The sequence below is a fragment of the Sardina pilchardus genome, chromosome 5 (assembly GCF_963854185.1).
Source record: "Sardina pilchardus chromosome 5, fSarPil1.1, whole genome shotgun sequence".
Classification (NCBI taxonomy): Eukaryota; Metazoa; Chordata; class Actinopteri; order Clupeiformes; family Clupeidae; genus Sardina; species Sardina pilchardus.
Genome location: NC_084998.1, coordinates 6,833,928 through 6,858,128, shown reverse-complemented (window position 1 = coordinate 6,858,128; position 24,201 = coordinate 6,833,928). Strand labels below are relative to the sequence as shown.

The 24,201-nt window shown below is 46.0% G+C and overlaps 1 protein-coding gene across 4 annotated transcripts in view; it reads right to left on the bottom strand.

Annotated features, from left to right (window-relative positions):
* mcama (melanoma cell adhesion molecule a) overlaps positions 1–19,429 on the bottom strand; it is a 32,939-nt gene extending 13,510 nt beyond the window's left edge. For all 4 annotated transcript variants that reach the window (XM_062536155.1, XM_062536153.1, XM_062536156.1 and 1 more), the window contains exon 1: positions 19,269–19,429. In XM_062536155.1, coding sequence (XP_062392139.1) covers positions 19,269–19,329 — 61 coding nt within the window. In that variant the 5' untranslated portion in view covers positions 19,330–19,429. The remainder of the gene's footprint in view (positions 1–19,268) is intronic.
* Between the last annotated feature and the right edge of the window lie 4,772 nt (positions 19,430–24,201).

Below are 24,201 nucleotides of genomic sequence, written 5' to 3'. Positions count from 1 at the left end.
TTTGGGCACACACCATGCATAGGCTGTCAATGGTGTCTCTTGACAGAGAGCACACATATACTGCTTGGAACCACCCATGTAGACTGTGCAATAATGGTGAGAATTACAGGAACAACCCTTCCGAAAAAGAGTCCGTTTCCAAGAATTTTACATTTTAATGTACCAGGCATTGTGGTCACCTCTCCCACTGCAGCTAGAAGTAAATGGACTTTTTAAAAAGTAGACCAGGGTTACTTTTGCCCCAGTAATGAGGAGAGCATCTGGAGCCATACAGTACGATTCAAAATCTATTCTAAGCTCTAGTCTAAAGGCTTCTCTTAATCGCTACAGGCTGGTGTTTATCAATTCTTTGGCTATAAGGGCACATTAAAAAGATCTCTTCTTTGAAACATCGCTCATCCTTACTTCCAGCTTCACTCGATTTGTCTTTTACCCCTTTTTCTTTCTTTCTTTTTTGTCTTGTAGGGAGATGGCTCTGGTGGCATTTGTGAGGCTCTCAGAGGAGAGAGAAAGGTTAGACGGCTACTGGGTGGCTCGCCATGTAAAGCCCTGTGATGGGCTGGCAGCATTGTGAGCCGCTGCTCTTTGAAATGCTCTGATCTCCCACATCACCTGGATGGTGCCTCACCGAACGTACCTGAGATCAAAGCCACCAGGGTCCCGGCAGACCACCTCCCTAATGCCCCCAACCACACACACACCCACATACACCCCCACCCCCACCCCCACACACACTCAAACCCCACACAAACACAGAGACAAACTGTGGCACACACACACACACAGAGACACACACACTCGCATACACACAGCGCAAACATGATCATACAGGTTAGAATCACACAACCATGTGGCGGATATATAGCGCTTAGGGCTTATCTCACACTTTGATGAAAAAAACATTCTCCTCCTCGCGAGAGATTAGTCCCTTGTGACCCCGTCGATCTCAGCTCGTCTTTGAGAGCTACGAACTGGCACAAATCCCCCCGAGGAGGGCCTTCCTTTTCTTCCGCAGACACTCTTTCACATAGGCAGGCAAAGTTTGCTCTTTCCCATAGAGGGTCAACATCAAACATGCAAATCCCTCAAAGCCACCACTGTGAGCATGGGCCCGGGCAGGGCCTCCATCACAAGTCCCAGACAGAAGTCCCCTGAATTCACACATGCATTCACACACACACACACACACGCGCACACACATTCATACTAACACACTCACACACTAACACACACACACACACATACCACACAGCCAATGCACAGACACTAATGCATAGCATGTCCACACACACATACATACATAGACACATACACATACAAACATATGCAACCATGCATTCATACACAAACAAAGACCAATTCAAACTGTGCATGCACAGGGAAAGATAACACATGGTTATTTTATGCAGGCGCTGTGTTTTGTGTGTCCTCTTGTCACACTGGCACAGCCCTTAAAGGAAACTACATGATTTTAATTGATGGCACATCAGCATGGTGTAAAAAGCTTTCATTAAAAATGCTCGTCTTAATTCCCGGATAATTTCCTATTTACCACACTCAGCTGCTGACAAATATGAGGCCCATTGACTCCTGTAATTATCCCCAGTGGTTTACTCACATCTTAAGACTCTGCATTAATTTTTCACCATCTTCCCTTTTGGCTCACCCCCCCTTGAAGAAGTTAATTAATGTTTTATTTACACTTGTATATCTTAGATACTCTCATGTGGAATCTTTGGTTCCTCTCCTGGACTTGAAGGGATTCTGCAATACACTGAGAAAGCTTTTGACTGCGTGAAATAATATTAATGCACTAGATTTATTAATGATAGACTGCCTAAAACATGAACAGACCAACAGGCCAATTAGAGTCGTGAATATGTTGGATGGTAAGAAATATTACTCATGTTTTAGAAATCTAAAGTTAAAAAGCATAATAAGGGAATTCATTCACCCGAATTTTTATTCCATCCTTACTGTATATGTGTATGCAAAGCCGTTAAAAAAACACATCATAAGAGTCCATAGTACAACAGTTGGCAAAAAAAGTCAGGCAAAGCCAGGACCATGGATGTTGTTTTTGCCCTTAAAGAAGGAGGACTTGTGCTTTAATCTGGACTCTGAATTTCACGCCGACGCCCTCCCTGACATTAACCAGTGAAGGTCAGTGGAGACGCGGCCTATGGCGCAAACCTCCAGCAAATCAAACACTCGGCTGCTGTTATTATAGCACTATGAAAAGCCTGCCTGCTTCTCATCAGCTCCCGTGACAGCGCGCTTAACAAAAGGGGCCCTTGTCTGCCGCCGCGGCGCTCGCCTGCCACAGTGATGGATGGGGTGGACGGTGTCTGGGCGGAGGGCGGGTGGAGGGTGCGAGACGAGTGCAGCCCCCTCTGGTAGCAGAAACATCAGCCGCCTCGGCCCGGCACAAAGGGAAGGCCAGTCAGCCACATGCACAGCCACGGCATATCATGTTTATTGCATGGGGTAGTGATTCTGTGTGTGTGTGTGTTTTTGTGTGTGTGTGATGGAACTCCAAGGGTCCCCTGCGTCGCTGCGCCATGCGTCCGTGTCCCAGGAGACGCTCCTCGCTCAGGGCCCACCCTCGGGCCCCGTTGGCAGACCAGCACCTCTGTGATCTCCTTGGCGCCGCGCCAGCGCCTGCCGAGGGTGTGTCAAAGCTGGCACTCTTCAGAGGCGCTCTCCCCAATCCTCTCTTCTATCTCTCTCTCTCTCTCTCTCTCTCTCTCTCTCTCATTCTCTCTCATTCTCTACGTCTCTCTCTGCCCCCATCTCGCGCCCAGGCCCCTTAACAAGCCGACAACAAAGCCGCCGATCTACATCCCATCGCCGCCTTTCATCGCGCCCATCAGACAGAATGTACAGTCGTGGGGGTGGAGAGACGCGCGCCCCGTGGTGAATGGGCATGTGCGAGCGAACGACCGAGCGAGCGAGCGAACGAACAAGTAAGTGGCTCCACCAGCACCCATCCAACCCGACCCACTCCACCACACACACACACACCCACTCCACCCCACCACCACCACCACCACCCGGCCCCATGCTGCGGGGGCCCAATGCCCTCAAAGAGAATAGCAAAGTGATCACAGGTGCACTTTGGCGCTAATGAGGCAGAGTCTCTTCCCATTTCCTCCCTCCTCTCCTCTCTCCTCTCCTCTCCTCTTGCTGCTCCTCCTGCCCCGGCATCATGGCTGTCTGTTGGCTAATGAGAGGCCTTCACGCCACGGGATTTCATTGCTCTCTTTTTTTTTTCTTTCCCTACCCTGGAAATCACTCAGCGGGTCTGGGATACTAGGATCTCTCCCGCGCGCTGGGATCGCCGCGGACAGGAAAAGAGAGACTTCATTTCCGTCGGATGAGGGCAGGCTGAAACCAGAGCGGAGGAGATGTGATGTGATGTGGGGCGTGGGCTGCGCTGCGGTGTGGTCACTCTCTAAACTGCGGAAGGTATCATAAATCCTTCATCTGTTTTGTGATATACTGGCCTTGGCCGTGGCCAGGCTGGTCTGTGGAACAGCTTTGCTGCTTCTTTTATATACTCCTCTCTCCTTCAGTGGCTCGTGATGTCAATCGCAGTAGCCCAAGGTGAAAGCAATTAAACAAATATGAGCGCCTGGTGCAGCTCTCCCGCTACGCCCACACAGCCTACCGGTCCCCCCCCCCCCCCCCCGGAGCTCTGCTCCTCACCGCACGCTCGGGCTCGGGATCAGGCTCGGTCTCGGGCAGCGCATGCCGATACGACAGGACTGTGGGGCCCCATCTGTTTTCACAACAAACCGCCCATGTTTCTCATTAACACAGAGCCTCCCAAACAACCTCCAGTCCCCGCGACCGTGCTGAGCTGAGCTGTGCTGTGCTGTGCTGTGCTGCGCCGCTCTCTCTCGCCCTCCAGGCACAGGCATGGCAATGTCATTGTCTCGTGTTTGTTTTCCAGAAACTAACAAGCCAAAAAAAGAACGGAGACTCTGCTGAGAGATGAGCCACCTTTCTTGTCAAATGGAGATTCTCTTGTGAGACTCATCTCCTGAGTGAAGACGATACTTCTATCTTATGATCTGCAAGCTACTGTGAGCTATACTGTATATTTTTGAAAGATCAAACTGATCTGTCCTTACAATCGGACAGCTACTGTATGACAATAACAGTTGCATTTTGTGACTTATGGTTATGGAATTTAGCAGACACTTTTATCCCAAGTGACTTACATGAACACTACAATAACAAGAAAAGTTTTTTTTTTTAAGTTTTAAACTTATTTCAGACTTCACTTTCAGCACCCTACTAACAAATAGGAGAGTTATAACCAGATGGCCATCCTAGATTATTCTGGTTTATTTTTCTGTGTACCTTCCTTGACAGAAGGACGAGTGGGTGGATAGGTCTTGCTGAATCATAATGACTCTCACAGCACCAGTTTGCATCACCTTGAAGACTTTGTGAAAGACCTTCAGTGGCTGCTGTACTCTGGCCGCGTCTCTGAGACATTGCTGTGTCACTGGGCCCGGGGTAGTCAGCAGTTATAGGGGGGAGAACAGGGGTGCTGGAGGTTAAAGCACGGATCCCGGAGGTGGCTTTACACGGACGCGGGGCGCAGCTGCAAACAATGGGCCCGTCTCTCACTGCCCCCTGTGAAGGACAGTCGCAGCTGGGCGAGAGGAACTCCTCTCGTTGACACCTGTTGCCCGGCCATTTGTCAACGGACGTGACAGGGTATTGGACAAGGGCTCCTGCGAGAGCCGGACACTGCACAGGGAGGAGGGACAACGAGTAGGACCACACACCATGACTGACAAGCGCATCCCTTGTTTTGTGTCCTCTGTCTCAGGCACCTGTGCCTACAACAAATCCTGCCCTTCCTCTTAACCTGTCAGGGCATGTAGTTTATCCCCCCAAGTACAGGGTCCTCTGAAAAGAGACGGGGCCATTAAATCTTCAGGGGTCCCCTGACCTCGGCAGCAGGAGCTCGGGGCTGGGCAGTTTCTTTCTGGCCATTTTCCCTCACTTGGCAACTCTCCAGTTTCACTTACATACCGCACATTTAGATCTGTGCAGCAGCAACACACTCAGGTAAATCTTTCAATGGTGAGACCAAAAACATTCAAATGTACCTCAATAAGAGCAGACATTTTGTGTAAAGCTCCCAATCATATGGCTCTTTCTCTGTTTCTATAAATAGCTTATAATGTTTATGGTACTTAACAGACGCTTTTGTCCAAAGCAACTTACAGTGACATCAGTAAACATTGCATTAAGACTAAAAGTAACTGTTTATAGTTAAGGTATGTGTCCTAAATAAAGAAAATAGCACTTATTATTAGTAGACTAAATATAATATAATATAACATGATAATAACAATCATACACAAACCACAACCGCAAAAAAAGAATCAGTTAAAAAAACAGACACTTTTTGGAAAATTGCTAAAAATATTGCCTGAACGAAGAGCATTAGGAAAGAGTCTTGACTATGACCTCTTATTGTCAATGGAAGGCCAACATAACAGACGCTCATCAGAGGACTACAGCAAGCCAGAGAGGACACAGATCTGGATCATGATTTAAGATAGCATGGTCCAGATCAGGTAACCCCTTGGTCAGGCAGGCAACAGTATTAGAGTCATCAGATCGGAAAGAGGTAAAGTTGAGTATCATCTGCATAACAGTGAACAGTGGTCCATAAGTATACAGTATATTTGCACATAAGACATTGTCATGACATAACGGTCAACAGCTAAACTTGATATAGTGATTTGGGTCCTGATTGGCTCCTTGGCTTCTGGGTCGTGTTCATTCAGTGTTTGTTTTACTTGGACGTTGGGTAGAAAAATGGAAAAGAAATGAAAGGCCATGTTCAGGTCTTGCATTCCTGCTCCAAAGATAGAAACTAAACATCATTTACTAGGGTTATTGAATTAGGCTGCTAGCCTGGACATCTTGAACAGGGCATTCATTATTTTAAAAAGTGTTGAGGGGGGTTTGAATCACTTCTGTCCGAAAGCTGTTATCATCCTGAGAGATCAGCGCTTATACTTGTGGCCACTTTGATTTCGCTGCTGATCTTTTAACAGCACCTCATAACTAGGCATAGGAGGAGGACGCCTTGATACTTAAGTGTCTGTTTGAAATACTGAGTTCAAAGTTAACAGCCAATTGCCTTGATCTGTGGGCCAAGACGACCTAAAGAGAAGGCCACTGCGAGTTCCCATCAACAATCAACAGGCAGTTCTTTGTTGAAAACATAGTTCACTTCTCTATACATTATCCATACATATCTAAACATTATAGTTTCTTCAGTGGAGGTGCATCTGCAGGACTTCTCCTGATCTATGACCGCAGTGAATATGCTTTTCTCCAGGGTGGAGGGTTTTTAATACCCTAACCTTGTCTATGTTCAGTGGTCAGGAGCTGTGAAAACTCTCCACTTGAATCGGTATTTACAAATTAGGGGTAACAGCAAATACAAGCCACACGACTAATGAATGTGTTAAAATGGGCGTCACTGGCATGTCTGTGAAATGAAGTGATGTGGTCGGGCGATTCATTTATATGCCCGAGGATGTGCAGAAATCTTTTGTTTTGCGAGAGGCAGTCTAGGCATGGTGGGCACCCTGTCAATGGGGGGGTGACTGTGTGAAGTCTGGCCAATTCATTTGGAGCCTGTCAATCCCAGTGTCAACCATACTCTCTGCCCGGCTGAACTGGAAACGAGCCAAAGAAGGCCGAGCTGGAGGGGGAAAAAAACGCTGGGAATTGGAAGAGCGGAGAATGGCCGGCATCTCTGTGTCTTCCTTGTGGGTCTTCAGAGACATTTGCTATTTCAATCTGCTTTTGTTGAGGGGAAACTCTTTTCACGGCAAAGCCTCAGCTTTGTATAAGAATAACATTAATCTAACTTTGATATGAATTGTCCTGGAACATTTTAGGATTGTTATTACAATATTTGACTTGAGAATGAACAGTACTCTCTTAAATGTAATAATTTGGGTTTTTTTTTGGCTTTACCTCACTATAAAGAACACAAAATGGCTTCATTTAAGCAGACGGGTGTCTCTCTGGTGCCATTGTGTAGTACCTTCTGGTGAAGTCATGGGGCCAGGCTGTTTTTCCTCTACCGATGATTACATGCCTCAGTTCCCCTGTGTGCCCGGTGCTTGTTAGTTTATCTCTGCCTGTCAATATTACAGTTCCTGGCGTCAGCTGGGAGAGCAGATGCCAGCCGGTTGGGGGTGGAGGGGCACCTGCTGTGCCAATGCTCCTCCGGCCCTGCAGGGGGAAGCGCTGAGTCATCTCCCTGCCATTAGACCTCAATGCCCTCTCCTATTTGTTTACTATTTACAGCGCTCGCTGGTCCTCCCCCGCTTTCCTCGTCTAATTGTGCCTGTGTGAGGTGGACACAGGTGCCAGGGATGCGGCACCTGAGAATACTCGCCCCGGTCCTGCAGTTGTTTGTGGTCACAGTTTACATGTCAGTGTGTGCTTAAATGAGGCAGCCTTAAGATGGTGACTGTCTGTGACATGCCTCAGGAGGCATGAATATTTCAAAAGCTGATTAGCATGTGTGCTCTGCAGGGGGTCAACTTGTATCAATAAAGCAACACAGCTCAGTCTCACAGGGAATGACTCACACTGTACTGTAAATGCCCTTGTGTGTAGATACAGTACTGTACAGTAGGCCTCCTTAATGAGATTATGATTATATCGATATTAAATGGTTGGTCAAAGCCAAAATATGTAAAGTAAAGATGTTCAGAAATTCTGCCATCAATATTTTGTTGTCTACTTGCAGAGGACACGGCGTTCCTCTGCTTCTAATAGCTTCTGAAACATTAACTGATTCTCGGCGGTTTGGAATCTAGTCACATTTGCATATGCCAGAATTTGTACAGCCCTAGTCATTAATCTGAAAGGAAAGTAGGCTACTCGAGCGTGTGTAAGCAAAAACTCTTCCGTTGTATCATGCATTAATTCAGGGGAAGTACAGGGTATGGTATCCATCCTCCTGTTGGGGCGGACAACCGTATTCTTGGCACGATTCAGACTGGAAAGGCCAAACACGACAATAATTCGCCTCTTGTCTCAACACTGAAGTGCATCTTTGATCAGCTACAGAGGGCGATTTCATGCACATCAAGGCTAAATCTGGAGAGATGCAGCTGCTGCTGTGATTTTATTACAGCGATCCATCAGTCGCTCCATGCTGGCATCCCATCATCATGAAGATGTCATTTAGGATGCGTTAAAATCCTAACATCACTTCCCCCTGTCTGGGTCAAGACATCTGTGCAGTCAAATTAGTATATTGAATTCAATTGAAAAATAGCTCTCGTTGTTCCCTGTCTTTATGTAGTCTAGCAATACTATGAATGCATATCTACCATACCATACTTATCACGTCACTCTATAATGAAGATGTAGCGCTTACCACCTGATTGGAACTGACACTTGACTATATAGAAGTTCTTACTGCTGCACTAACTAGTCCTTATCGTACTCTACCTTGATGCTTCTCTTGTTAGGAGTCGCTATGGTTAAAAAGCATCAGCCAAATGTAAGGCAATGTAATGTAGAAACTTAACATCTGAGCAGAAAGAGAAAAGACAAGGAACTAGTGTCCACTCTCAGTATGCCCTCACCAAGTGACAGAAAAGAAAAGAGCGTGGCGTGTGTCTTGACGAATGTGTGGGAAGGAGGCAGCTTTAATTAGGGGGCTTAATGATAGGAAATGAAATGGCGGCCAAGGAGGTTACGGACCGTTTAACAAGCCACAGTAAAGGTGTGCTGTTGGGGTGGGTGGGTGGGTGGGGGGTTAGGGGGGGAGTGGAGAGGGACCGAGTCATTTGGTGAAGCACGCACCCACGCTGAAATGGAGCTGTGTGCCAGGGCTGGCTTCCAGAGAGGCCTATAGTCAAAATGGAGGCCAATTTAAAATGATCAGCTCGGAAAAGGCAGCATTAGACGTGCACTCGGGGGAGAGGTTAGCGGGGGAGCTGACAGCCGGTCACAATGTGCTCAGCAATCAAATGTCCATTGGCGGGCTCACATCCACTGCAATACCTGGCTCCTGGCTCCCCAGGACTGCATTAGGTCTAAATGAAAATCAATACAGTGTGGGAGGGGAAATGGCAAAGTCACCGAGAACACTTTCGGACTTTTCGGTGTTTATTTCACATCGGAGAGTCAGCTGTTGTTGTGGCCGCCAGACAAGGAGACTGTGCAGACAAGTCTTTTAACGGACAGGTCATTAATCTCGGCCACGAGGGAGTGTGAGGCTGGTGAGTGGGTGTTTAGTAAGCACAGGCCCGCAGGGTGAGGGGTTAAATGCATCACATATAAATACATCAGCCACCACCAGCGGACCCCAACACAAACAGGTGCTCAAGGAGCATGAGAGAGAGGGAGAGAGAGAGAGAAAGAGCGGGAGAGAAAGTGTGTGTGTGTGTGTGTGTGAGAGAGAGAGAGAGAGAGTGCTCATGTTGATAACTGTAACGTAAAGATTCACTCTACATAGTTTATGCAAGATAAGCTACGGAGATCGCTCTCCTCTCCTGCACAGTCTCAATCACACATGATGCACTGTCACCCCTTTCTAAGTCGGTACTCGTGACTCCATTTGCTTGGTAAACACAAAGCTTTTTTCTGCCCTCACAGATATAAGCTGGAGTGGCCATTCAGAGGTCAGAGAGTAGCCTGTGTGGCCGTGTGAAGGAGAAGAAGGGGTGGACAAGACTGGGTCCACACAATCGCTCAGTGTCCCAAGGGCCAGCGTACAAAAACACAAGGGCCTCCTTCAGGGCGCTGCTGTCAAGGGGGAAGGCAGCGATATGAGACCTGGAGGACAGCTGGGGGGATCTGATGACACTTTGGAAATGGCTCTCTGCTCTTAAAGGCAGCCAGGAGAAACACTTTGGCCTTCGAGCGCTTTAGCTTCACCGTGATTAAATCATGTGGCGAAATGGGGGTCCTCCCCTTCGATATATACGCAGGGCTGAAATGTCACAGACAAAGGGCCATCGAGAGAGGCCTATTATGATTGATGAGGCTAAATTAGGCTGTGTATTGTTTGGCATTCGCCTCAGGTCCTCTGCCCTCATCTACCGGGGCTGTGAGGCTCACACTGGATCTGCAATAATTTCCAGGTGCAACAACGAGAAAAAAAGAGGCCCCAGTAATGTCTGTCTGGGTTTTGACTACAAGAAAGCAGTGTTCTCGGGAACAACAGCCTTTGAGTGAATCAGGTCAATTTGTTCTCTTTTTATTACCTGGCAAAGCGAGACATGTCAAGATGCTGCTATGAGTCTGGGCATATTTACTGGGCCTGATGTGTTACAGTGCGTGGTTTTAATTTACAGGGAAAATGAAAAAATCTCTGCGAAACCTAAGAGTTACTTTATTGCGATCATCATCATCTCAGCCCTATTTTGGTCTTATCCTTAGATCCTACACAATCAGCTACATTTCTGCTGTTTGACATTCTAGTGCAATCCTTTATTTTCTAACCACAAGAATCTATCCGTTTGTTTAAGAGTTTTCCGTCCAAAAGAAACAATCTTGTAGCTGTATGATTAATAACATGGAGCCGCTCAGAAAAACTGGGAAAGTATCTGTTGTGATGGTTGCCTTCTTTCTAATTGGGAAAGAACTGACAGCTGAATATGTTAGTGTAACTTGATAGTAATCAATCCGTTTTGCTGTCTTTCTCTCTCTCTCTCTCTCTCTCAGTCCGTGCACTAGGGCCTGGGTAGATTATATAAAGCAAAGACTTGTTTACTTTGGCCTCTTGTCATCACTATCTCTTCCTCATCCTGGAACACAAAGCGATACGGAAACTCATTCATTTGTTTTGATGGTGGATCCAAATATAATATGAGAGGTTGTGAATTCCAAATCCTTGACTGATTTTTTTTTTTTTTTTGCTGGATATATAAGACGTCCTCCCGAATGTTTTCGCAATGTTTTTCTATTTATTCACATTTCTAGAACGGATAAAAATCTATCTGGCCTGCAGAGTGGTGAAGACCACGCTCTTGAAATGCTCCATTTTTATCTTTGTGTGGGATGCTGCCTGTCAATAAAAAGAATACACTACGCACACATAAATCTTCCATTGTAAAACTTGCCTTTTCAAAACACTTCAGCATTGTGCATAACAGTACAGATTTTAGGTGATACAGAATTTAGAATAATATGAATACATAATTGAACATAATAATAACTGTTCATAGATATGTATAGATAACATTCCACATGGCCATAGAGGAATGCGAATGAATATATCAAATACAAACACAAAGGACCTCGATTCAGAGCAACAGCTGTTTTATTTTTTTCACTGGTGGGGGTAAACACATGAATATGCATGTGCATATGCACTACAGTATCTGGAGCTGAGTCTGCGCTCATGGAGCCCTTGTGCCATTGGCCAGATCAGATGTGCTGGGGGCATGTGAGCGTGTGTTGGTTGGGGGCCGCTGGTGTCAGTGGCTTGGCGGTGCGCCCAGAAGGAGCGTAGGCTTCCTCTGAGGACGATTTAGTTCACCTGTGCCCACAGGGGGGGCACGGGGCGCGGTGCCCGCTCTACCCACCCAACAAAAGCTGCCCGCGACCTGGCCAGGCCCTGGAGCCACTCCCACTCTTTTACCAGGGCACCACTGACTGTCATGGAGCGAACTCTCCCTTAGTCCACCCATAACGACCACAGCTCAATGTGGTTTCACAGTGAAACCCAACCATCCGAACCCAAGACTAACATAAAGTTGTTGGGTTTTTTTTGTCTTTTCAGAAGATGGCGTGCTACCACGGGAGGTAGCGCCAATTCAATTTCATGGTTTAGAGGAACATTTAAGAGTTTCAGACTGAAATGGTAGCCACTGGTCTGCTTTTGGTTTGGTTGTACTCTTCTCCTGTTTGAATTGGACTGGTCGCCGTCCATGAGGTAATTTACCAGATTCCGTTGTGTATTCGGATATTTAAAGAGGAATAAACTGCCGCAAAAGTGAATTCTTCAACTTTAATGTTGAAAACATAAACACTACTGTTTGGTCTAGATGCAGGCTAATTCAAATCATGTATCAAGTAATTGATTGATTTTAAGAAGCACAATATCTGGTGACTCACAATAACATGGTGGTCATGGGGGATGGTTTGCTTTTTAGCATAAAGGACATATAGGTAGTGGAAAAAAATCTGAATGACTGACATTATTGGTTGACATATGCTTTGTGAAATCATGAAACATTGCCATTTCTGCTACAATAGGTCTCAGAAAATGACTTGAGGCAAAGGTCTTAAATCATGACACATTCTTTGCATCAAATTACACAACCCTTTGAAATGGATCTCTGGCTCAGACAAGACAATGGGGCATGTGCTGGCCATATACCATACTACTCACCACACAATGGACAGCTCTTCTGCTCACACAATAAAATACAGCGGAAAAAAATGATAATTCAGAAGGGCAATGACATAAACATTTCATATGCAGCTCCGCCAGCACAGGCACTGTATGAATCATAAATACTCGTGTACTCGTTATGATTCTTATTCCACTCTCCTCCTACACCTGCAGCCATCTACCCACACACCCAACAAACCATCCCCCTATCTATTGTTTTTTATATTTCCGATTCCTCTTCTGTTTCTCTGTCTCTCTGTCTCTGTCTCTCTCTCTCTCTCTCTCTCTCTCTTCTGCCCTCTGTTTCTCCCTCATTCTCTCTCTCTTACTGTGGGTGTGTCAAAACAAAACCTACTTTTTTTTTTATTCTTTCTCAATCAATAATGTTTACTCCGGCTACCAAAAAAACATGTGAAGTCCTCAGAGCCTACGGGCCCCGGAATGGGAAGAAAGGATTGGGGCGGGAGAAAGGGGAGGGGAGGGGAGGCGAGTAAGGGGGGGGGGGGGGGATATTTGGGCACTGGAGCATGTGAGTGCTGAAGGAGGAGGCTGGTTGCCTTGAAGACTGCGGAGGATGTGGGGGTGGGGGCGAGTGGGTTGGCTGGGTGGTGGAGGAGGAGGAGGAGGAGGAGGAGGAGAGGCTGTGGCTGTGGGCACGGCCCGCCATTGTGGTGTACGATTTCTTGTAACCAGAGTAGGGCGCCTCGGCCCAGTCCGCCGCGTGCAAAAACACCCACATCTGCCCGTCGACTCTGTGGAGCCGGGGGGCCAGGTGTGCGCAGCTGTCTGCCCCTGCTGCGGGCAGCTCTGCTCCGGGGGTGTGGGAGAGATTTGGGGCAAACGGAGAGAACCAAAAAAAAAAAAAAAAAAAAAAGAGGATTGGCGTGGCTGGTTCAGCGGGAGATTTTGTTCTCTCTGAGAGGACAGTATCTGAGAGCTTTTTCAAATCCCCCTCTCGCGCGTCGCCGGGATTGGTGCCAGGGCTGAGAGCCTGGCCTGCGAGAGTGCCATGTGCCCCACAGATGGGCCCCCCCATCCGATATGACTGGACTCTCACTGGCCGTCTAATATTCCACATTAAAAATACGGTCACGCCGCATAAAACGCTCAGCAGAAAAATCGAACAATGCTGAGGCACCACAATGGGTCGCGCAACTTGTAGACTTCAGCCTTAATCAATACACTGGATGGCGATTTAACAAACAATGATGACGGTATATTTTAGTGAATGCACCTTCTGTCGCCGCTAAGCAATTATATTTCAACGGCTTCGAGTCTTTTCGCTTACGGTGCACCGTGCGTGTTATTTTCTCAACACATGCACTATTGTCACTGCAAAAACAATTTCCTGTGAATCTGTTCGAAATTACCACTAACGCAAGGAGATGTGTGTCTGTGAGGATCCCATTTTTGCATGTCCCTCACGGTCCTTTATGTAGAGCTGTTTTGTGTGTGTGTGTGTGTGTGTGTGTGTGTGTGTGTGTGTGAGAGAGAGAGAGAGAGAGAGAGAGAGAGAGAGAGAGAGAGAGAGAGAGAGAGAGAGAGAGAGAGAAAGAGGTGTCTGGCATCAGTCCATAATAGCTAAATTCTGCCCCCTCCTCCCTCTCCCCACCGGACTTGGATGACTGTTATTCATTCTCTTGCCCAATTACCACAGTCTGCACTTCTGACTTTAATAAGGTGCCTTCTACTCCACCAGCGCACACAAGGTGAAACCCTGACATTAGTGCCAAACACAATAAGACAGAAATTAGATAAAATCCTCATCTCTGCCGCAGACCATACCTTGTATTTACAGCAATAAATATCAGTCAGACAGTCCAACCCAGAACATCCAATCATATTCAGATGCTTTTTGTGCAAGGACAGCTTGGCCCCTTGACGGCCCAAGGCCCCATCCCAAATTTCAATGCATCATTTTTATTGCAGAGATGAGACAGCAACAATTTATTGACAGTGGGGGCCCCTTATTGCGCGCAGCTCAGGGACTGGGGATTGTAATAAGCGATGAGGGCAAGGCGAGAGCAAAACCACAGCTCAGCCTCCGCGGCACTGATAAGAGCCTGCTCAGGGAGATAAGATCTGGGCCTTCATCCTTTATGGGAGGCCGTCTGCCTGTCTCAGACAGACACACCTCGGATTACCTCCGGCCAATCAGCCCCCTATTCAGCGAGGTCGGCGGTGCTTAAGGGGACCCCTGGCCTTTTGTTTTGGTTCACCCTTAAGCAGGCGACTTCAAGGCTGAGCCCCGTGGACAGACCCGCTCGTCTAGCCCCTGTCTGCCCGCATCACCGTCCAGCAGGTTAGGCACAGCGAGGTCTCGGCCCTAACAAGGTGCGTCCGCCGCTGTGATCAAGCGGGCCCTGGAATGAGTCCCGTCGCGGGCCAGCCAGCCCTTGAGACAGAATGGGAAATGAAAACTTCCTGATTATCCAGGGAGGTGGCTAAAACAGCAACAGGGTCGGGTGCCCCTACCATACCAGCCATGACCCCCCCCCTCCCTCCCACCCTCCATTTCTCTGGCTGGCTCCTGGGTGCTAAATTCCTAGGTAATTTTAGAAGCACATTTGAGATGACCGAGATCAAGCCAAGTCTTGCGTGCGCAACAAGAAATGCGTCAAAGGCGGCGATAGAAAATGAATTCGATGCAGCACGAATGGGGCATTTCAATTGAGCCAAACGGGACAGGTTGTGCGCCATTCGGGCGCCCGCATGAGAGCAAACAAGAGTGCCTGTGCCCGACACGCATGGCTCTCCCTTGGCCCAACGCAGAAACGCTGCGTAGACAAAGCCTCCCAGCTGCTCCCTCTGAACAGCCATCAGGAAAATCCCCCAATTTGCACAGTTGTCTGTCGGCCCCCGGACTGTGGAAAACGCAGAAAAAGGTACAGCGTGGCACGATGATATTATCAGAAACGTTCCCACATTATGCAACCCAGCTACTACAATGACTTGTTGTCTCTCTCAAACTGCCGACAAGCTGGAACAGAATATGAATTCTGCGGACTCCGAGTTCCCACTGCAAATGGTTCCAGAGATGAGTAACAGGGTAACAGGCCTGATGTTTGGTCCTTGTGGTTATCTCAGGCAGAGGGACCAGGGCCATTTAGAGTCGCCCTTTTGCTGCCCCCTATTGACATCACTACTTGAATTAAGTCTGTTTTTCAACACCATCAGTGCAGCATTCTGTCAGCTGTTCATAAATTCAAATGTTTATCATCACATGTATCAGATGCTGTTTCTAGAATACTAAACTACATTCTCTGTGCCAAGATACAGTGCCTATAGAAAGTTATCATACCCTTTTGAAATAGTTACTTTTTTTGTCTTACAGCCTGAAATCAAAACCCATTTTAAAAAAAATCTTTTCCAGTTTTATTTACAAATGTAGCTTTACAACATCAAAATAATGAAAAAAAAGTCAACAGTTCTGAAAATTAATAAAAAATTAAAAACTAGAATAACAGGGTTGGAAAAGTCATCATACCCCTGACTTAATACTTTGTAAAGCTTCCTTTTGCTTTCATTACAGCCATCAATCTGTTTGGATATGTCTCTATTATAGCTTTGCACACCTAGATAGGGGAATATTTGCCCAATTTTCCGTGCAGAAATGTTAAAATTTAGTCAAATTCTGTAGGGAATGGCGATGGACTGCTTTCTTCAAGTCAATCCACATATTTTCTATAGGATTTAAGTCAGGGCTCTGACTTTGCCACTCAAGGATATTCACCATCCTATCCTTAAGCCACTGCTTTGTTCTTTTGGCAGTATGTTTAGGATTTTTGTCGTGTTGGAAGGCGAATGACCTCCCCATCCTCAGCTGTTTAGGAGAGGGACGCAGGTTTTCCTGAAGAATTTTGGTGTACTTGGCAGCATCCATTTTCCCTTCTATCCTGACCAATTGCCCAGTCCCTGCTGAAGAGAAACATCCCCAAAACATAATGTTGCCCCCACCATGCTTCAAAGTAGGTATGGTGTGTTTTGGGTGTGTTTGGGTGTGTATACAGTGTTTGGTTAGCGCCTGGAGCTCAGTCCAAAAACTTCAATCTTAGTCTCCAAAAAGTTCGATCTTAGTCTCATCTGACCATATAAGCTTTTTCCACATGGTAGCAGAATATTCCAGATGTGTTTTTGCACTGAACTCCAAGCGCAATGTTTGGCGAAAACCAACACAGTACACCACCCAAAACACACCATACCTAGTGTGAAGCATGGTGGGGGCAACATTATGTTGTGGGGATGTTTCTTTTCAGCGGGAACTGGGCAATTGGTCAGGATAGAAGGGAAAATGGATGCTGCCAAGTACACCCACATTCTTAAGGAAAACCTGCGTCCCTCTCCTAGACAGCTGAGGATGGGGAGGTCATTCGCCTTCCAACACGACAATAATCCTAAACATACTGCCAAAAGAACAAAGCAGTGGCTTAAGGATAGGATGGTGAATATCCTTGAGTGGCAAAGTCAGAGCCCTGACTTAAATCCTATAGAAAATGTGTGGATTGACTTGAAGAGAGCAGTCCATCGCCATTCCCTACAGAATTTGACTAAATTTTAACATTTCTGCACGGAAAATTGGGCAAATATTCCCCTATCTAGGTGTGCAAAGCTATAATAGAGACATATCCAAACAGATTGATGGCTGTAATGAAAGCAAAAGGAAGCTTTACAAAGTATTAAGTCAGGGGTATGATGACTTTTCCAACCCTGTTATTCTAGTTTTTAATTTTTTATTAATTTTCAGAACTGTTGACTTTTTTTCATTATTTTGATGTTGTAAAGCTACATTTGTAAATAAAACTGGAAAAGATTTTTTTTAAAATGGGTTTTGATTTCAGGCTGTAAGACAAAAAAAGTAACTATTTCAAAAGGGTATGATAACTTTCTATAGGCACTGTATGATAACAAAAAATCAATATAAAGCCAGCACCATAATGACCACTAGCAGGTGGCTTCAAAATAGGTCAAGTTCCTCCATTTTAATGCAGCACACCTTTCAGACACAGCTAAGCTATGGTCTCGTCTGCCCTTGACAACAAAGTCCATCGTGCAAAGCAATCTTTATTTTGGTGGTTGAGAGGAAAGTTCTGCTATGAGTTCTCTCATGGGGGAAACAGCACTCTGATTGTGTTGTCCTCAGTGGAGGTCAGAGGCTGCTCTCCGAGGCAGGAAGTCTCCAGCAAAAACCCTTTTGTCACTGGGCCAGACTGGTTCTCCTCTGAACTTGAACTCATTATGCATAAAATGGTGGGATGGATGGAGGCGGCGGACGCATTAATATGCCCGGCCAGCGGAAGCCTAATCTGGCCTCCATCAGATGCATTATTAGAGCCACGTCTCGCTCTCGGCCTCCTCAGACGCATGACATCTCTGGCATCCTTGTGTTCGTACGGCAAGCCATGAGATTGGCCAAAGAGCAGAGCAAGAATACCTCAATAAGCTCCCTCTGCCTCTCTCTCTGCCCCCCTCCTCTCTCTCTCTCTCTCTCTCTCTCTCTCTCTCTCAGTCTGTCTGTAGGCTATGGTTGTTTACCTCTATCTTAATCACACACTGAAAACTGGTCATTACCATAGGACACTAGTATTGAATCTCAGAATAAATGAAGAAAGTCAGAATCAATATGGTTTTCCTCGGCCCATTCAACATCTCGCCGCTTTACCATCATGCAGTTTCTTACATAAACGTACAGATACTAATAGGTAGGTTACATCATCGCCAGGAGGGTATTATCCGTATGGACGGTCCAGGCTCCAACTAGTCAATAATCCCAAAACAGACAGCCCCGTCTGCGAGGGGGGGTGGGAGCTGGGAGTGGGGGTCGGCAGGGGTGGGGGACGGGGACCTAATTTAGAGGAGGGGGGGCAGAGGGGAGGGGCTCCTCGCAGGGCTTACAGAGATCATCACGTGGAAGAACTCTCATCAGATCAATACGGCAGGTTGATGGGGGGACGTGAAGTCTGAGTGATAAACATCTCCAAGCCTGGGCTACACAAACAAGGACGACTGAGCTGAATGATCAAAAAGGGATAAAGACATAAAATGCCCTTGGTGCTTTCTCTGAAAAATTATTACTTGGGATTTGTCATGCAATATCTGTCAATTTTGTAACTAGGCATACTGTTGTTATTCTAAAGTGCCAATAATGGGTTACACGCAATACAGCATTTTACACTGAGTGTGAAATATCCTTAACAGGGATTGCTTCATTTACTCCAACACATCTGACTGAGAGTTTATAGAGTGTTCAAGTGCAGGTGCCAGATTTGTTGAAAAATATTTTAGCCCAACAACAAACCCATAACAGAGCTTGTCCAGTCCTGCACAAGATATTCAGATATGAGGAAAGGCTCAAGACAGAGGCAGGTAGAGACATAACAGTTATTGGTTAAACTTCCTTTGGATTAAAACGTTGATGGTGGTGCAATGTGATGAGGTTATAATCATGTTTTTACTTCAGATCAGATAATACTAGACCGTTTCATGAGTAGCAACTTTACTAAACGTTCTGTTGGTTGTTGTGATTAAAGATCACATCAACTTCCATTGACACTATGGCATGTTTAAAAACGCCACATAATCTAAGTGACTGAAAAAGCGAGAGATGCGCTTCGTCTCCGTCTTGCCGTGTTTGAATTGACTTGCAAATTCACTCATACATGTGACAGAAAAAGACATAATTCAGTAGATTTGTACTCTCTTGATCAAGAAAATACAACACAATAACCTAACCTGAGTTGAACAGCCAGCATCCTCCTGCTACAGTGAGAGCGCAACAGCACATTGCACAGTTCTTTCTGAAGTTTCTATACTATTCAACACTAAAGAATTGATAACGAAAGTGGAGTTTACTCACCATAAAAAGTGACGAGGGAGAGCAAAATTACGAGCAAGAGGGTATCTTTCCGGCAAGCCATGCTTTCCGCAGCGTACCAGTCACTGGAATGAAGCGTTCTTACTCCGCGCACTGGGACGCAACTAGACAGACTTTGCTTGAGTGAGTAGGTGGGTGGTTGAGAGACGTGGACGGGGGGAGAGGGGGAGTCGAACTGCTAGAGTGGTCTGCCGGCTATTGTACTGTCTCCACGAGGGAAGAGGAGGAGAGTGGTGGGTTTGCAATTATCACTCCCCTCCCCGCTGTTGTCCAGCGTGTACCCCCCACTCGGCCCCCAAAATATCCGGAATAGGCAGTGGCTAAAAGAGGTGCAAATGGAAATTCATTGTATTTCTCTGATGGACTTGACCAGTTAGCCTACCTCCTCTCAACACAACCGGACAATACATCTTTCCCCTACAAACAAATAGAAATGGCGTTTACGGATTATAGCATGATTATGAGTTTAAGATTATGATTATAGGTTTATAGGATGATTATGGCCGACTAGAGAGTGTATATTGTATTAAAAGATTGGACCAAGCCATCCCTTGAACCAGAATAAAACAGATTAAGAGATAAATAAGCAAATAAGTAAAGCTTTTGTTGTGTTTTGCTCCTGAGGAGATTGGGGGGCTTCATGAATCCCGCATGGGGGCTTCTCCAAACAAGAGTCTGGTCTCGCAGGTAGTTAACGACCTCTGCTGTTTTCACCACTCTGCTGTCACCTTCGCTAACAGCTGCAGCAGAGGGCTGCCTGCCGGGCTCTGCCACTCCAGCTGTCTAACCAGGCCGGCTGCCATAGATCATTCCTTCTGCCTGGGATGCAAAATCGCGGGGAATATTAAGTTACACTGGAAGGGGGAAAATGGCATTTTTCAAATTCAGCCTTTAAACTTTCCCCTCCACTGTAAGCCAGATATCAGTGGAGCGATTCTGTTTAGAAGGGGAAGCAGCGGAGGGGGGTGTGTATCAGTTGTTAAAAAATGCATAGTGAAACAAAAACGTCTCTTTTTTTCTGCGTTAAAATTATACCGTGGAGCTAACTTAACACGTTGTGGTTTTAGTTGTTGCCTTTAATTATGTCGCCATTAAAACAAAAAAACATCATTATTTCATTATCCCACTGAGCCATAATGCAGGCTCAGAATAATGTGCATACTTGTGGTGGGGACGCAGTGAGACTGAGGTCACAGAGAAACACACTCGTTACACTTCAGTGGGGTCTGTCAGTTGACTCGTCAGCACTGCACAATGTTTGTTCACCTGTATGAAATAAAGACCCTCATCATCAATGCTTGGCGAGGTCATTGTGGGCGGAGGACAGCCCGCAGCTTGGATCCAGGGCAGTAGAGTAGAGAGTGGGTACACGATCAGTGCCTTCTGAGTCTGGCTCTTCAGAGGAAGCTGAGAAGGATCATAAGCCAGCAGTGGAAAAAGGACTTTGATGTCGGCATGGAGGCCAGATCTCTCCGGATCACTCTCTCTCTCTCTCTCTCTCTCTCTCTCTCTCTCTCTCTCTCTCTCTCACACACACAAACTCACTCATCTTCTCACCAGTGAGAAGTGAGAACAGAGTCCCTTCCAGGCTCTCTCTCTCTCTCTCTCTCTCTCTCTCTCTCTCTCTCTCTCTCTCTTTCTTCTCACCAGTGAGAAATGAACCTCATTTAATTAATTTTCCATCTCAAATCGACCTCATCCCTCTCTTTTCCACTCGTATCTCCCTCTCCTAATCCCTTCTTCCTCTCCTCTCTGGCTTTCACTGTTGCATCCCACCGTTGCTCATTTGTCTATCTCAGTGTAGTGTCAGGGGAGAGCAAACAGAGCTGTTAGCGAGATAGGAAGGGGTGACAAGGAGGATTTAAAGGACAAACACCATTAGCACACACAGAGATTGCTTTATTGGTGGGATGACCAAAGGACCAGCTCAGCTCAACAGAGAGTCAAGTTTGCTGGTCGACTTTAAAAGTAAAAAAATAAATAAATTAATAGATAAATAAAAATGCTAAAAACCTAATTGTGATTTGTGATCAAATGTTATGAGGAGATAATAGGCCGTGCTGTAAAAGATTCAAAGATCTCTGTGAAGATGCAAGTCTGACTCTGACTTTATTCCAAAGTGCATGCATGCTGTAGAACTGTGATATTCATCAAAAGGAAAAGTCTCACAGAACTTTTGTTCAATTCCATTTGTTTAATCAGTAATGAGCTCTCCTACACTTTTTAGAGAACTCTTCTTCTGGTTTATTTATGCGTCTTTACAACTGTTGAAGGAAATGTTCCAGGAGGTTTTTAAACAGCCAGGACAAAATCTTAAACATTCTAAAAGTTCAGTATGTATGTCTGAGAGAGAGAGAGAGAGAGAGAGAGAGAGAGAGAGAGAGAGAGTGAGAGAGAGAGAGTCAGAGAGGCAAGCTAAACAGTAACCTTCTTTGAAGCAAAATGAAAGCTGAAAACCTGCTGCAAACTAAGTCCATGCAACCAGTTTCTTTTGCAAGGCAAATACTCTCAGTGTGGTTTTTGCAGACAGCACTGAATATCTTAAATTGCGCACAGATAGAATTTGAGTCTCTAGACACATGCAGCGTGCACCTTGACCTGTACAGACTGAGACAGAAATAGGGAACTAGAAAATGTCACAAACAAAATGCCTGAAGTAGGCCAGAGAGCAGATGCATAAACTATGTCCACACTTGTGAGTCACATTAAAATGCATCATAAGACAAAAAAATCTAACAAGTTTTGCCCACAGCAGTAAAAAAAGCTTTATTTTGTATACATGTGTCATTACATCACCCCTATAGACATTCAAGAATATAAGGCCATTGAGAATATAAGGCAACTAACTATGCCAAGTTCTAGACTGAAAGCTTTTTTCAGTGGAGATATTCATTGAAGTTTTCCTTTCGTCTGAGACTAGCCTTAATCCATGGAGGGGAATCCTGCCCATACTGTGTATCTTATGATGGGACTTTGAAGATGTTCAGGTGTGTTGAGCCACATCCCTCTTGCCATCTGTAATGTTTATCAGAAGAGCTCCAAGTCTTTTGGAGCCTGTCTCTGTCTCGGTTGTTTCCCTCTATTGTTATGCCCGTGGTGGCTAGTCGTCATGGTAATCTCTCTCCCTCACTTTTTTCTTTCTCTCTCTCTCTCTCTCTCTCTCTCTCTCTCTCTCTCTCTCTCGCTTGCTCTCTCTGGTCATGCTTTTTTGTAAATAATAATGAAAGGAGTACTGAGGTGAGGGTGGCTTTTTGAGAAGCATCTCCTCTGCCAAAGGCGGCTAACGCTATCTGCCCTGAGATCTCCCCCTGCTTCAGGCTCAGAGAGGCTGGTGTCTGCTTGCTTCACCGGGGCCCCCCACAGCACAGGCCCATGGATGGGGATGGGGAGGACGCTGGGGAGCCAGGAATGTGTATTCTTCTGCACACAAAGGCAGGCTGCGTACTACCCACGGGCACCTGTAGACTCCACCTGGGCAGTCACCTTAGACCCAACCTGCAGGCCATGCTCACGCACACCAGACTATGAGTCATCGGCTAAAATAAGGATGCTGTTTTTTTCCCTTTCGCTTCTCTCCTTTCAGACCTTTCTTGTTGGTTAATGAGGAAAGAGTATTTTATGTTTCTGTTCATGGCGCCACAACAGAAATTCCAACTTGTGAAATGTGAAATATATATATATAGAGAGAGAGAGAGAGAGAGAGAGAGAGAGATAGAGAGAGAGAGAGAGAGAGAGAGCAAGCGCGGTTGGCAATGTCGATGTATAGCAATTCCTACGTTTCAAATTAGCACTTCATCAAGCGCAGGAAAACTACAATGTGATGCCAATGAAGATCATAGGGACCTTTGGTGGTGGTGTGATAGTTTGAGGTGGTGGAATCCATTATTCATGCACTAACCGCTTTTAACCTAATGCAAATCAGTCATTAGCAATTCATTTTATTGATTTTTTTTTTATCCGTGTGTGGAAATCATTTTCAGTGCATTTTCAGCCACAGAAAGGCATTGCTTCTCCAGGATGTTCTCCGAGCAGTCTAGAAGGTTCCCTCTAGACACTTTGCAGCATGAAAGCAACGCTAGGCGAGGCAGGACCCATCTTGTTTATGGCTGACACTAGCCAGTCGCATTATTTGATGACAGTTAATGTGGGCCTGGTATTATCAAGTGATTGGGAGGTAATGTGATTAGGCTGGCCATTCTCCACCCCGTAGCCCCAAGCTGAGCTGAAGCCAACATTAGCAGCTCGGCTTTCACAGTCTGGGAGCACAGAGTGTCACGGCAGGGGTGTCAGACTCGCCCCAGCCAAATGTTAAGCTGAAAGATGATAGTTCACCAAGACCATCGAACAATGTCAAAGTCCTCCTGTTCCTCTTGCTCAGAAATGTTTTGGAGGCTTGTGGCAGAAGACTGATGTTTTTTTTGTTTTTTTACGGAGTGGCTATATTTGTTTCACACTTGGTGTTGGCCATTATAATACCATACCATACCATACCATTTTCAAATACAGATATATTATCGCTTTCTTTGTTTTCACATTTCTCGAAAGATACATTGATAATCTAGATTTACAAATATGGCTAATCTAATAAATTGTCATTATTAGTACAAATTCTTTTGATTCTGGTGTCTGCTGTGAGGGATAGCTGACATCTCCTATGCTGTCTGTGTTGGGAATACTAATAATTCACATGTTTTTCCATTTGTTGGTCCATTGTACCGTGGATGCCCTTTCGACAGTCGCGGCACCATTGTCTCTCGGGACTCCACACAGCAACGCTTCACAAGATATATGAGTGCGGTTGTGTGAATGCGAGGTGAAAGGGGGTCTCTGGAGGCTTCCTTGGAGAAGGGAGGAGGAGGAGGAGGAGGGAGGAGGAGGAGGAGGACGAGGTGCAGCGGGTGCCAGTCTTCCCAAA